The sequence below is a fragment of the Protobothrops mucrosquamatus genome, unplaced genomic scaffold (genome assembly GCF_001527695.2).
Source record: "Protobothrops mucrosquamatus isolate PMUCROS unplaced genomic scaffold, P.Mucros_1.0 scaffold488, whole genome shotgun sequence".
In the NCBI taxonomy this organism is placed as follows: domain Eukaryota; kingdom Metazoa; phylum Chordata; class Lepidosauria; order Squamata; family Viperidae; genus Protobothrops; species Protobothrops mucrosquamatus.
In genome coordinates this window covers 341,101-355,570 of record NW_015386807.1, presented here as the reverse complement: position 1 = coordinate 355,570, position 14,470 = coordinate 341,101, and the positions used below count along the sequence as shown (strand labels likewise).

The 14,470-nt window shown below is 36.0% G+C and overlaps 2 protein-coding genes across 2 annotated transcripts in view; one reads left to right on the top strand and one right to left on the bottom strand.

The window, feature by feature from the left end:
- MTERF4 (mitochondrial transcription termination factor 4) lies at nt 1–2,556 on the top strand (the record flags this gene model as incomplete). Its single annotated transcript, XM_015816734.1, is given in 2 exon segments — nt 1–170; nt 1,706–2,556. Coding segments are annotated over 2 exon segments (515 nt in total), but the record flags the coding sequence as incomplete, so codon positions are not given.
- Nucleotides 2,557–5,984: 3,428 nt separating this feature from the next.
- SNED1 (sushi, nidogen and EGF like domains 1) overlaps nt 5,985–14,470 on the bottom strand; it is a 68,949-nt gene continuing 60,463 nt past the window's right edge. The window contains exons 23-31 of the mRNA XM_029284280.1: nt 11,850–12,033; nt 11,035–11,147; nt 9,963–10,241; nt 9,172–9,316; nt 8,967–9,049; nt 8,775–8,876; nt 8,518–8,634; nt 6,567–6,654; nt 5,985–6,077 (exon numbers count right to left, since the gene is read on the bottom strand). Of these exons, the coding sequence (XP_029140113.1) occupies nt 5,990–6,077; nt 6,567–6,654; nt 8,518–8,634; nt 8,775–8,876; nt 8,967–9,049; nt 9,172–9,316; nt 9,963–10,241; nt 11,035–11,147; nt 11,850–12,033 (1,199 nt within the window). The 3' untranslated portion in view covers nt 5,985–5,989. The remainder of the gene's footprint in view (nt 6,078–6,566; nt 6,655–8,517; nt 8,635–8,774; nt 8,877–8,966; nt 9,050–9,171; nt 9,317–9,962; nt 10,242–11,034; nt 11,148–11,849; nt 12,034–14,470) is intronic.

Here is a 14,470-nt window from a genome sequence, read left to right as displayed (position 1 = left end):
TGGCAGTACATTTTCCAAGTATTTTTACAATACCACCCAAGAGAATCAAAGCCCTAGAGAATCTCCTTAAAGAAAAATGTCTCTTCACAATGGCACAAGTATCAAAAATTCTACGAACAAGTCCAGAGCTCCTTTTAGAAGAGTTAAATGATGTAGAATACAAATTCCAGGTATTTGCAGAACAACTTTGCTGATGTCAGATTCCACAAAGTGGTACACTTTTCTATTGCTGAATTTGATCAATTCTAAAATAAATATGTTTTATTAAGAGATTTTATATATTAAGAAATTTCAATATGTTTTCAGAATGTGATTTTTTTTAATAGTTGCATTTGCCACTCTTTAAAATATTGTCTCTAATAATATAATTGTTAGAAAATTTTGTTTCTATGCACTTTGTTTTTTGCTTATTAAACTCTATTATATGGATTCTGAGAAATATCTATCTATTGAATCTATGTTATATTTCTTGCTTTTGAAGATATAATGCTGAAGACTTTGGCCTCATATCTTATTTTAGGGAAGCTTGCTTCCTAATGTTTTGATTTCACCAAACTTTAACTGTATTTTCCTTCTGTCATTTTTTTAAAATTGGAACCTTCCATTGTTATACCTTTTTTCTAACAATTGCTGAAAATGGTACATGAATCATAAAGTCCAGATCACAGGAAGTAATTGTCCCACTCTACTCTGCCTTGATCAGACTTTATACTTGTGGAACTAGTTGCTCATGGAGTGGCACAATTCTTCCTATTGGAGATCTTCAAATAGAGACTTGATTACCTAAAATGCTTTAGCACATCCTCTACTGAGAAAGGGGTTGGAACCTATGAGTTCTCAGACTCCTTCCAGGTTTATGATTTACTAATTCTGTGAAATTTTACAATAACCCATTTTCTCCTGGATGGCTTACTCTGTTCAAATTTTTATTTCCACAGCCATTTTTTTAATTAAAATTGCCAAATTCCCTTTCAGTTTTAGAACATAAACACTCAAATGCCTTGGAAGTTAGAAAGCTGGTTATTTGCTTGATTTTTCCGTAAAATAGTGGGGCAAAATACAGAAAATAGTAAGGAATACTAAGGAATAGTAGAAAAATATAGCTAAAGGAAGTTTGCAATTAAAAAACAGAGCGCCCCCCCCCCATTTTTCATCCATAATCTACCACAACATGGATTGGTTACTTAGATTTCAATTCCATTAGCACCAATTATCATAACTAATTATAATGCTTGAATTTTAACACATATAGCAGTTTCAATTCCTTCACATCCCAATTGATTCTCTATTTAAAATAAAAGTATATTTTATGTGACAATACCCCCTAGAGCAGAGGTTCCCAACCTTTTGGGCACCAGGGCTTGGTTCCGTGGAGAAAGATTTTGTGTGCTGCATGCATCCCATGGATGGGGCTTTGCTTGTTTGGACCGGTTGCTGGCATGCCACGGTCCGGTACCGGTCCACAGACCGGGGGTTGGGGACCCCTGCTCTAGAGCAAATTTTCTTGTTCACATTTCATGCCTGAATAAAGAAAGATTTTTTCTTGCAGGCTGCAAGTTGTGCCTGTATATATTAAGAGCACAACCTTCTTGAAACTAACAGACACAATTCTGTGTACTTCTGTGTTGAACTGTGTCCTTGACTTACATTCTTTGTACTACAATGTTAGTGTTTATTCTTTCACTTAATAATCTCTGTTTTTTAGTTTGCCTATTTCAGGATGGGAATTAAACATGCAGAGATAGTGCAGTCTGGTTTCTTCCAAGCATCACTGGCTGAAATAAACAAACGAATACATTTTTTGGAGCGCTTGGGACACTATCAAACTCCTGATAAGAAAGGACAGACCCAAATTGTCAATCCCAAACTGAAAAGAATTATTAGAGCATCTGAACAGGATTTTGTGACTGAAATAGCCTGCTCTTCAATTGAAGAATATGAGGTCTTTAAGAAGTTGCTGGCCGATGAAGAAGAGCAGAGGAAGCAACAGGAGGAAACAATGGAAGAATTATCAGATTCAGAGAACGATGATGGAGCTGATTCTGAATAATTTTGCAATTAGAAGTTTTTGCTATCTGGTAGTAGTAGTAGTTGCTTGCCTTTTTAAGATAGGAAGGAGGGAGCTGATGGATACTTCTGATAATAGAGAAATAAATATTTTTAAATGAGATTAAAAAATAAAAGGCAGGTAGGGAAATCAAATTCAAAATATCAATTCATAAATATGGCTTTAAATAAAGTTTCTAAATGGTAGCCTTATTTGAAAAGAAATGTTTTTTTAAATGCAATTTTTATAGCTAACTCCAGGAATCCTTTCATTCTTAAAAAAAAAAAAAAGCAGAATGATTTTGAAATAAAGTATATATTTAGTCTAAAATGAAAAAAAAACAAGGTAACTTTAATAAAATAAAACCTTTTTACTTTATTGGTGCATTACATATGCCTTGATCTGATTACAGAATACTGGATTGATAAAGGTCCTCTTCTGCCTTAAGACAGTCTCTAGGAAAAATTGTGACAAACAAGGAACAAGCAATAAAGATCTTTCATACCCTTTGTCTTTTGCAGATACTATTTTAAAAGTTTATTTTGGATTTTGAAAAACGTAATATTTTGGCGCTACCCCTTCATTCTCTTTATTCTTGGAAACTTTAATATCCTCGTTAAAAGGTGAGATGGTTCTCATAAGCCAAATACGTAGCGTAATTGCAGTGCTAAAGTAGTTGTTCAAAATTTCAAGGATTTCACTTCCTTCTTCCTCTTGTAGTCTTCCCAACACACATTTTCTGCTGACCATGCTCAGTTCTCATTTGGTTATTTTTCCCCAGATTCTGCGACAATCTTAAGTTTTTACACAGTAATTCTCTTAAGCCTGGTGCTGGCTCTCTTGTGTGCAGGTTGTGTTACTGTAGGGCACATCTAAACATCAGAAGTAAAGGGAACAATGCACCAGTTCAACCAGGTAATATAAATGAATGTGTGAATATTTCTGCTGGCTACATTGATTGTAGCAGAAGACTATTGGGTTTTTAAAAGTTGTAATTCTACATTTTTAATTTGTAGCCCTTTAGTGTTGTGCCATCCCTATCAGGGAAAAGAATCACAAATGGACAGTATTACCCATTACTCACAACACACATAAATAACTTATGTAGGAATGCAGCTAAGCATCTCTTGATGACTTATCAGGTTTTTAAATTTTATTTATTTCTTATACCACCCATCTACCCTACAAGGTGACTCTGGGCAGCTTAAAAGTTATAAGACAAGTAAAAACTAGTTAAAATATTAAAAGATTGAAGGAACTTTGGAACCACTTTGTGCTACGGTATTTCTGCCAATAGCAAGGATTATTGTCTTTCCAATTAGAAAAATATCCCCTTTTCAATATGCTCCTCTATGCTAAATAAACAATATTTACAGCTCTTAAAATTTGCCATGACTTATTTTGCAGGCAACGGGTGCACCTTTTCAGCAATAATCCAATACCTGCCAGAAGAGTAATTTAAAACTATGACTCTCTAGTTGTATTGTTTTATAAAATACAATATATGTCTATTTAAACACAACCTTATAGTTTTAACTAGTCATATGGTTCACAAAGGCTAGGTAATAGTAAGGCTTTTTTGAAGGCTAGTCATCGTGTTTTGCAAAATAAACACCACTGAAGATGGATGAAAGTCTTTTTTCCCCATTGGCATCACAATTTTGTCTTTTAAGAATATCAAAGGAAATACTTTACCTATTAAACATTAAGGCTTTCAGGAAAATTCTTTATGAAAGCATAGAAACTGTCATAAACAGCATTGGAAGGCAGAACAACTAAAAGTCTGTTTGGCTTTTCTAAAAGACAGGTAGCGTGCTCTATTGCTGCTGCCGCCGCCGCCAATTTTTTCTTCATTATTCTAACTTATGAAGTGCTAATAATTTGTTAGTAAGGAATTGAGGGAGTTGGCTGAAAAAAATGGGATAATTTTTCATTTACATTAATTTTGCAAAGGAACAACAACAACAAAAACCCCAAGGGGGTCAATTTCTGAGGCAATAAGATTTGTTTTTAGGTTATAAAGAGAACACTTTTTTCCCCCAGGACTCAGATTTGAGGCAGTCCATTAATCAGATTATATGTCCAAATCTCAAATACTGTGAAAAGCTTGAGTACTGTTCTGCCGGTAGCTTGCAAAAGAACTTTTACTCAACTTATATAAAGAAATTAAATCCTATGATGAAAAGAAGCTGAAAATGAAAGTGTTATTATAATCTTGCTGAAGAGAAGGGGCTATATGGCAAACATCTCTTGAACAAAAAAGGTAGAAAGTCCTTTGTTCCAGCTAAGTTCCTCTCCCCTTTAAAAAAAAAAATCAGTCAACTGACATGATGAAGCTATGGTATCCTTGGGATGAAGTATATAGCTGAAGACAATCTAGATTGTTCAGTATTGCAGATACTGATGTAATCATTCTCAATTTCACGCCAAATATTTGCATTTTGATTGTAAATTAATAAATGGATTTGTTCTCTATTCACGTTGCAATTAAAATCTGTAGCAGATCACTGTTATTCAGCGTTTCTTGAGGGCAGTTCCTTGGTACTCCAAAAGCAAGTAGGATCACGGTGAGGAATTCTGTTGGTACAACAACTCTTGACACTCATCAGTAGAAGAATTAATGGAGGGAATCTTCCTCTTCCATTTAAGAATTGAGAAACAACCTTAAAATGAGAGACTGTTTTCCACCAGCCATTATCAAATGAGCACTAACTTTTCATTTCTTTATCGGGAAGCGGAAATAAAATCTGTAATATAATATATTTAAAAGGTGAGGCATACTGTGGGTGAATAAACCTTAAAAGTGATTTGCAGCATATAAGAGAACATACAAAGCACCTGTTTTCAAACAGAACCAATGAATCATTTGCAAGACTCACATGGCTACTTTGTGAGCTGTTCCTAGCTGTCTGCACAGGTACATGCATGCAGCTAGGAGCATCTTCCAGAGTAACTGCATGAATAATTTGGCTGCCTTAATGATTTGAAAAGACACATTCCTATATATTATGAAGCCTCGTTTTGCTTAGCTCTATAATACATAAAATATAAATGTAATGTATAATATATATAATGTTACATAAATATAAATATTGAATATGTTCTCATGAATTTTCTTATTCCTGATTTTTTCAAATTAAAAAACAGTCATTATTTGCATGCCTTGCTAATTCCATTCTATTCACAAGATATTCTGTGGCATTCAATGAATATAAATACAATTTCCTTCTAGTGTTTGGCAGGTATCAATATCTTAGAGGTTCTTCAAAAAGGAGATATAAATATTTGCTCGTCAATGATGCTTTACCCATGGTTTAAGTTATGGGGAATTATAAAATGAGCCCGGACACTTCCTGTCCAAGGAACTCTAATTTATCAAGTATCTAAACTCCATGGTTTAGGTGGTATATCAGTTAATGGAATCCTCATTCCCATCCATTGCCCAATAAAGATACTTACTGTGGGTTTCAGTGCCTGTTGATTTGTTTTCTGAAATAAGAGAAGTTTTAATATATGACAACTTATCTTGCACAGTAACTTATTTCTAAGAACTTCATTATTCTGATGCTACTTAATTCCAACAGTGTGTTAGGCAAAAGAAGGGACAAAGAAACAACAAATAAAGTATTGACTAAAGTATTAAGGATCTTTCATAAGTGATTCTTGGAGACTGCTTGAACAAGTCCCTGTGGTTTTCTTGACAAGGTTTTTCAGAAGTGGGTTGCCATTACCTCCTTCCTAGGGGTGAGAAAGAGTGATTGGCTCAAGGTCAACCAGCTGGCTTACAATATCCAAATTGGCTGAAGTCCCCCATAAATTAGCATCCAGATTGTATGGTGTTCACCATACTGTTAAAAATTGTAATTGGTGCTATGAGAAATTGGAGGTTAGGCATTCTTAGGATTTCTTCCCAAATGATGGCTTATAAAAACTACATTTGTTTTACCTGCTGAGTGCCTTATTTGTTACAGTACTCTCACAACTCTCCTTATAGCAAATGTCCTGATGCACTTTGTAGACTCTCTTGTATCTGATAGGAAAACAAACATATATCAAAGAATGAAGGCAAATTTGACCATAAAGAGGTATAGTGCGGGTTGTAAATTAAATCCCAGAGCTTAAATCTCTTGGATTTTTTTTTTTTACTGTGCAAGAGTAACAATCCCCCAGTGCCTTAATAAAACCACTTAGCAGAAAGACATGGCTCACACATTTCCCCCAAAGCCTCAGCAGAGTTAGGCAACCTGCAGTTTCCTCAAAACCATATTGCCAATTTTTGATGGTGCGATTGGTGAAAGTTAATACTATTTTGCTATTTTTGAGGCAGAAAAATGTTATTTGTAGTATAAATCTAAAATTCAGTGTAAAAGACATGTCTCCCCCCTCCTCCTCCCTGGGCCTCCTATGGAAAAAAGCAAACAGGCGGGTTGGAATAAAAAAACAGACGGCGTCAGGGATAGCAGGCTAAAATCTGAACTTTGATATGTGAAGGGGAAAAAATGCTCAAGACAATACTTACAGATAATGGCAAACACCTCTTTCCCAGACTGGAAAAGGTTTCGTTTCAGAGTATAGCCGAGTGCAAGGCTGAGGCACTTTTTTACAAGCTGAAGGGGAAAAACATTATGTACTGAGGACATTTCAATAAATAGAGATAAATATTTGGATCTAATTTTCTTTGCGCAAATCAGACAAATTATTTAGAGCAGTGCCAAGGAATTAAACTGTTCTTATGTGAGGGGAAAAGTATATCTTGAAAGAGATATGAAGAGGGAAAACACCAATAATACAAATACATGATGCAACTTGATTGTACAGTATGTTAGTGCAGTTTGCTCTTGGATAATAAAATATGCTATACCAACAGAGTTGTATGGGATTACCTGGCAATTTCTGTAGCAAACAAGGCAAGAACAGCTTTTGTAAAGCATGTGAATGTCATCTCAAACGAAGAATTTGGGTGCTTTTTACATCCTTATGTTTTAGTTCTTTTTTTCTTCTGTTCAATCATGTCTGATTCTCAAAAACTGCTTGGACAAGTCCCTGCAGTTTTCTTGGCAAAGTGTTTCAGATGTAGTTTGCCATTACCTCTTTCCTAGGGTTGAATGTTGACTGGCCCAGAGACACAAAGGTCTGCTTTATAGCCTGATGTCTCAATCACTGCACTAAACTGGCTCTCATAAGTTTAGAATTTTTAATAAACCTCAGCATCATAATTATGCATTATTTTAATCAACACAGCCATGAAAACTTCAACCTTCCCTCCCAGTTACAGTTCTGGCCACAGATACACAATTACAAATTGTGCTATGCAGGCATATTTCCTATTCCTAATGGCACTACTAAAATAGCAATTCCACTCCATAAAGCAAGCTTGCAGCAATTTGACCTTTGCTCAATTTCTATCCATATATCTGTCTACTTAATTATGTAAACTAGTAGCTATGTCTATAGTCTCTTTTTTTCCATTAAAAAAGATGGAGACCTATATTTTGTAAAATGAGTAATCTGAACTTCTATCAGACTGGAACACTTCCATAATCTTCACAGTAGCCTCCTTAATTAACTGTGACTTACTCTAAGGTAAGATGTTTGATGTCTATTATACCTAGTTTAAATACAACCCCTTTCTCTAGACTACTCTTAGCATAATTTCATTAAACAGATTTATAGACAATATAAAAACACAAAGGAAAGGGCAGAGTTGGGAAATAATTGTCAGGGAAGAGACAAGATTTGTCGTAAGTTTATATACGCACCTTATTTCATCTTTTCAATATCTACTATTACTTTCCAATCATGCCCCAAACTGGTACACCCCATGTATGATTTTTAATGTTCATTTATAGGTCAGAAATAGATTTCATGAATAAAACGTAGCTTGCAAGGTCAATATTTTCTTATGCATTTGTAGCAATCATAATTAGATGCTATATGTAGAATCTATAACTACGCAAATCCTACTTCCTCTTCCAAGAATATATTTTTTTCAGTTCATGGGGAAAAACGTAGCCATGTAGCAGACTGACGTGTCAACAATACTTTGCAAGGATTAGTGGCCTATATTAATGGCTTTATCAGCTCCCGAAGTCTGATGAACATTATATTTACGACAAAGGCATGGGCACTTGTCTTCTCTAGGCCAGAAAGAGTTTTTTTTTAGTACGGCAGGATATTTTTCCTACAGCCCATAAATCTATTTCTTCCTCTATTTCCCCATGCAGATTTTTAACTCGACTCTGAAGGATATCCTTCCAGCCTATGGATAAACTTCTATGCTGTTTTTATCGTGCACTGCTAAACATCACTTTTAATTCTGTATGTAAGTTTTTCATCCCTTTTAAAAAGAGGAGCAGCACTTGCATGTCCAGGCAGTTTCCTATTAACCCCCCCCCCTTTTTTTTCTTTCTCTCCCTCTTAGTAGCACGTGGCAAAATTGTTCAGAAAAGCACACTATTCTCTTAACTCACCTAGTTCACATAATCTGCCTTTGAATCCTGGAGTACAGTCACAATTGTAAGACTCTAAGCCAGCAACACAGGTCCCGCCATTTTTGCAGAAGTTTATGGAACAATTCTGCCTCTCACCTGGTAAAGCAAAGGGAAGGGTGTAATATTCTGGCTATTTTTAAGATTCTTGATAATCCAGTACAAATCAAACATTACTTAAGGTTGGAGAGGCAAGGGGGTAATCTTGGACCATCTCTATCTCCTTTCTTCAAACATACTTTCTCTCTTGGTACTCTCAGGTTCTGACAGCTGCAGTGCTAGTTTGGTCCGACTAGTTGATTCCTCCACATTTTCTTCAACTTTCATGGGAGCTTCTGGTTCTAGAAGAAGCAGGCAATGATATTTTAACCAGAAAGTTTGTGCTATGATACAGAACAGAAAGCCAAGAAGGGAGGGTGAACAGTACATACGTGCTTTCACAGAAACTGATCGACTTGGAGAGCTGCTGATTTTAGTAGTGATCCTTCCTCTGCCATCCACCAGTTCTGTAAATCTTTAAAAAAAGAGAAACATTCCCATTTGCAAAGCTGAAACGATGTGCACAGACTTAGCACGTTGTGCATCTATATTTATTTTATTCTAGTTTCATTATTGTAATCTAGTTTCATTCTTTACCTGGGTGTTAGTGAAGGGTCTTCTGGGATAGAGTGCTCAGCAAGCACATGTAATTCTGGTATTAAAGCTGAGGGCACTCTGTTTCTCAGCACCCGCGGATGCACAGTTTGGCTCCAGCGTCTTTCAGAGGTGCCATCTTTCTGCACTAAATACAAGACACGATAACAGAACTGGATGAATGGAATGTAAAAATCTGGGTAAAAAACTCAAGGCCTGTCTCCTTTTCAGCAGGGTATGCCACAGTCTTGAAAAAAAATATATCAAAGTATGCTGGTGAATGTTATTGTAACTATGATGTTGTGCAGATGGTAGAGTTAAGCCTTTTTTTTAAAGGCCATTTTACCCAATAAAAATCTTCCCAGAATAGAACAGATTCAGCAAGGGTGACATTCCTCATCATAAAAATAATCTTGGACAGATATGTTAACTTTCCTTGGGGATGCAGTCACAGCCAGATTTATTCCATTTCCCTCCCAATTATTATTATTTTTTTATAAAAAGATACTCAAAAATGGATTTCCAACAACTATTTTTGCTTCCTTGGTATCAGCATGATTTTGCTTTAAATCAAAAGGATAAGCAAGCTATCTAAGCCTTTCATTTGCACATCAAAGGAAAGAGGATGCAAACATTGATTCTTAGGTTTTGCTAAAAAAAATAATCTTGCTTTTATCATAGAGAATAGACATAGCTGATCATTGAATGCATGAAGGATATAGACAGATATAAACTACTGCTGCCTCTGCATACAACAATAGCAGTATGAAGAAAAACGTGTGATCTACACTTACAGGCTGTAATATAAAGATGGGCAGGCTCACTCATCACTTGTCCTTGATCGGTATTTTGAACAGCCATCACAGATAAGCGATACCTTTGACCTGGGTTCAGGTCACGCACTGTATAGGAAATCAATTTTCCATTGGGGACATAGCGGCTCTTTACACTCTGGCTGGTACTGACATTGATGATGTAGCCTTCCACTGAGCCCACGAGGGGCTGTTCCCAAGTCATCTGGACAGAGGTGGCTGCAACTCTGGATGCAGTGAGGTTTCTAGGAGAAAGAGGTCCTGTTCAGAGAGAAGAAGGAAATTTGATTAGAATTCTTTTCAGCTGCCTATCAAATAAATAGTTATGAAAATGGGGGAATCCTCAAAATAAGTACTAGGTTCACTTCTCTGCTTTCATAAATGAGCAAGCAGCTTCTGGGAATTCACTAGTTATCTGGCTCCTGTGATTGTATTACCTTTGTGTCTTCTTGTATATTTGTATCCTCTCTCCTTCCCCAATTATATTCCATTCTTAGGAAAGAAGGCGTCCCATGTATACTATGAAAGTATTGCATTTATTTGATTGCTAATCTTCATAACAAGAAGTATAGAGGAGGAACAATGTTCAAAGTAGTTTAAACTAGAGATGGATTTTTAATTCATTACAGATGGAATTATGAAGTAATATTTGAACCATCCTTCTGCATCAGCTAATCTAATGATATAATGTAACATTAAGCAGAAAATCATGCACGCTGAATAGTAAGGGTTCATTCCAGCTGTATACCATTGACATGCAAGGTAAGTCATTCACTCTTTCAGTTTATTCAGTCATTTTATATGTGAAAATAAATGTACTAGAATTGAAAAAAAACTCTCTTTCCTTCTTTATAAATAAATGATAATTCAAATCAGAATCAGTGGAAAGTTTGGTCAGATGCTCTCCCATGGCATCAGCAAGGGGACTACAAACAGTTATACCACTGTTTTGCTCTGTTGTTTTAATTACAAATTATAATAATTATAATTTATTAATTATAAATTACAAAATGGCAAAGCAAAAAGTAAGCAGAAAATGTTCAATAAAACTCACGGGTCCAGACGTAAAAAGGAGATGTAGCAAAGCTCTCTGTGGGATGATCTTCACTACTAAGGCCACTCAAGGTCCACATCTGGATAAGATACTTCTGTCCTGGTTGTAGGTCCCTTATGGAAGATTAAATATGATGAATAAATCTTAATCAGAGGGTTAGGATTTGGGGAGAAAAAAACATACTATTCCTTATTGAGGAATCAGAAACTTAGTTAAACAACCCAGTCAGATGTATGCACACAGCTGTTCAATATAAGATAAATACTTGAATCATTGCCAGCTTCAATTTTCTGCCACATATGTTCTTCAATTGTCCTTCTAATTTGAGAAGTTGTTATATTTAATTTAAGTAAATAAAGGTGGGTTCAGAAAGCATAAATTTACCTTTTCTTTTTGCCACTTGGTCTTCTTGATTTCTCTTCCTTTTCCCATCTTTATGATGGATTCAAGAACTAATTTTAGAGCTAATTTCTTGATAAAGCATTTGTACACTGAGGTTCCTAAGCTTCATAAAAAAATGTCTAAGCAAGAAATACAACTGTTTAATCTCTAATCTCAGCTAGGCCTATGGAAATAATCTGATAGTGCCCCCAAAAGCTTAGGAAACCTTTGAAACAGCTATGCCAATTTTCCAGTCACTCTTCTGGAACTTTGAGGAGTGGATCTATATGAGTGTTTTTCTCATTAAATTGTTTACCCAGGCCTAAACTTTGCTCTATCAAGCCAGCTATTTAGCCATGTTACAAAAAACCTCTCTGGACTACTACCACTACCTCCATTCTTCCACCCCAATATATCTTTTACTTCTTGCTCACCAAAATGTGTATTTGGTCACAGTATTGTTTAATTCTACAGCATGATCCTCTACATCCTCTGGCTGCCATATGGACAGGCGCACCTTGCTGACTGTGGCATGTTTGAGTTTGTGAAGAGCCCATTGCACAGTAATGCTTGTGGAAGTCACATTGGCTATTTCAAATCCTTCTACTGGGTGAGGTCCTGTTAAGATGAGAGAAGGGAAGCGCAAGAGATTGTTACAACTCACTGCAATTGACAACACACCCTCTTGATCTTCCTCAAGAAGCAGTCCTATCAGAAACCTTTTTCTTATTTTCTACTAAGACAAATGTTGTTCTGGGATTTTGACAGGATTTCTGCAACAAAATGCATCCCCCCCCTTTGGGAGTAAACGACATGGCATCTTGCATCTGTACTGGAGAGAAAGCATTTTATTCTATAGTAAAGGACTCCCTCAAGAGGTTATGACACGCTCAGTTATCAAGTAACTATTTGTTTCATTTATATCATTGCCCATCTCCTTCAATGAAACTCCTAGAACCTCCAGGCAATGGAAAAGAACTGAGTGCATCACCTGGTAAAGTCAAAGTAGAGATGTACATTTAAGTATCATTAGCATACTGATACCATTCCCCGTGTCAACAGATGATCTGACACAGCAGCTTCATGTAGATGTTAAAAAAGAGTGGGGAAAGAGTAAAGGACTGAAACATCCCATAAAAAGTAAAGTGAATGGCATAGAAAGGATGAAGTTGCAATTTACACCAGTATCCAGGAAAGTTTGTTTGTGGCTTGTATTTGAGACTAGCAGCAAGATATCCTTCTCTGCCTGGGATTTATATATTTTAATTTTTTAAAAATTAAATTCTAATTTTTAAATGTTGATTTTTAAATATTTTTAAAAAATGCTTTTAATATATGTACAGATAATCTTCAAGTTACAACCATTTGTTTTGTGACCATCTGAAGTTACAATGGCACTGAAAAAAGTGATATGACTGTTTTTCACACTTACAACTGTTGCAGCATCCCCATGGTCACGTGATCAAAAATTAGAAGCCAGATTCACTTAACAACCATCTTACTAACTTAACAACTGCAGTGATTCACTTCATAACTGTGGCAAGAAAGGTCATAAAATGGGACAAAACTCATTGAACAACTGTCTTGCTTAGCAATGGAAATTTTGGGCTCAATTGTGATTGTAAGTCATGGACTAACGGTATTGTTTTTATTTAATTATTGTACACTACCCAGAGTTACTTTTCATCAGATGGGAGGCTACATAAATTTGATTAATAAAGATACTTCAGGAATACACACAATTATTCCTTTACATAGCAAGCTCTAGTTCTGCTGCTTCCAACCTGATACTTTACATTGGGGCTAGTATTCCTGACTTTCTGAGAATTATAATTTCCAAACTTCTGGAGGGGACCAATGGGACACATACTCTCACCAGTCGGTCATGAGCATAAGAGCATAGAAAATGTAAGTCCATGAACAATAGCACCATCTATTCAGCAACTTTCTTCAGAGCTAATTTAGTGCTATGTAATTCATATTAGTAGGGAAGTCCCTGGAACAAATGTACTAAAGCCATGTGACTTTTATAAGTCTTATGCATTCATATTCTAGCATAATCCCATAGAAAAATACTCAAACTTTAGCTGCATCACTCATAAACAATAAGTCCCCCAAATATTTCATTGGCATAGCAACTATATTAATCCAACTGGTTCTTATTCTGCTTTTTGAAATAGCAACAGCCATAAAATAAATAAGAAAAATATCTGTATCATTACGGCTATAAAGCAGCGCACATAAAACTTGAAAAAGCCTTTCCCTTTAAAATGTTTTAAGTAGAAGATCGATACAGGTTAGTGAGATCAATACAAGCTAGTAAGTTAGTATGATAACAATGCAAATAAATTTTGTTCACATTAAGTATCATTAGAGCTCAATACAATTCCAACAGAACTATTGGAGATTTTTAGAGATTTGTAATACTGCAGAAAGACATTTGTCTTCTCTTAAGCTCCCAGCTCTTTCAACAGTTTAAGGGATATACCGTATGCATGGTCCTGTGGGAGTTTATTAAGTGTCACATGCAGCACCCAATTCTTAGAAGAAATCTAAGCAAAAGTCTTCTTTAATTGTGAACATTAGTAATGATACCATTGTAAAATAGTAAGAAATATTATGGCTCCTCCTTCTGAGCAATTCTTTTCAGGAACTGTAGTTCATATACTTGAGGAAGAAATACTTTCCTCTTGTTTTCCTAGACTAAAAAAAGAACCCCAAGTTTAGCTGCATTGCCTAGGACCGTGGTGGCAAACCAATGGCACGTGTGCCACAGGTGGCACGCAGAGCCCTCTCTGTGGGCACACGCGCCATCCCCCCAGTCCTAGGCCTTCAGCTGGGTTTTATAAAACCTTTTCGCTTTAAGCCTCCGCTGCTGTGTGCAAAAAAAAAAGATTCAATCAATCAATCAATTTCAACTTCTCGGGGAAAAAAAAAGATCTCGCAAAGTTGGAATTGATTGACTGAACTTTTTAGTCCCACCCAGTCTGCCATTACCACCACAGCCACATCCACCCAATGGGCCACGCCGACCCAATGGGCCACATCCACCCTT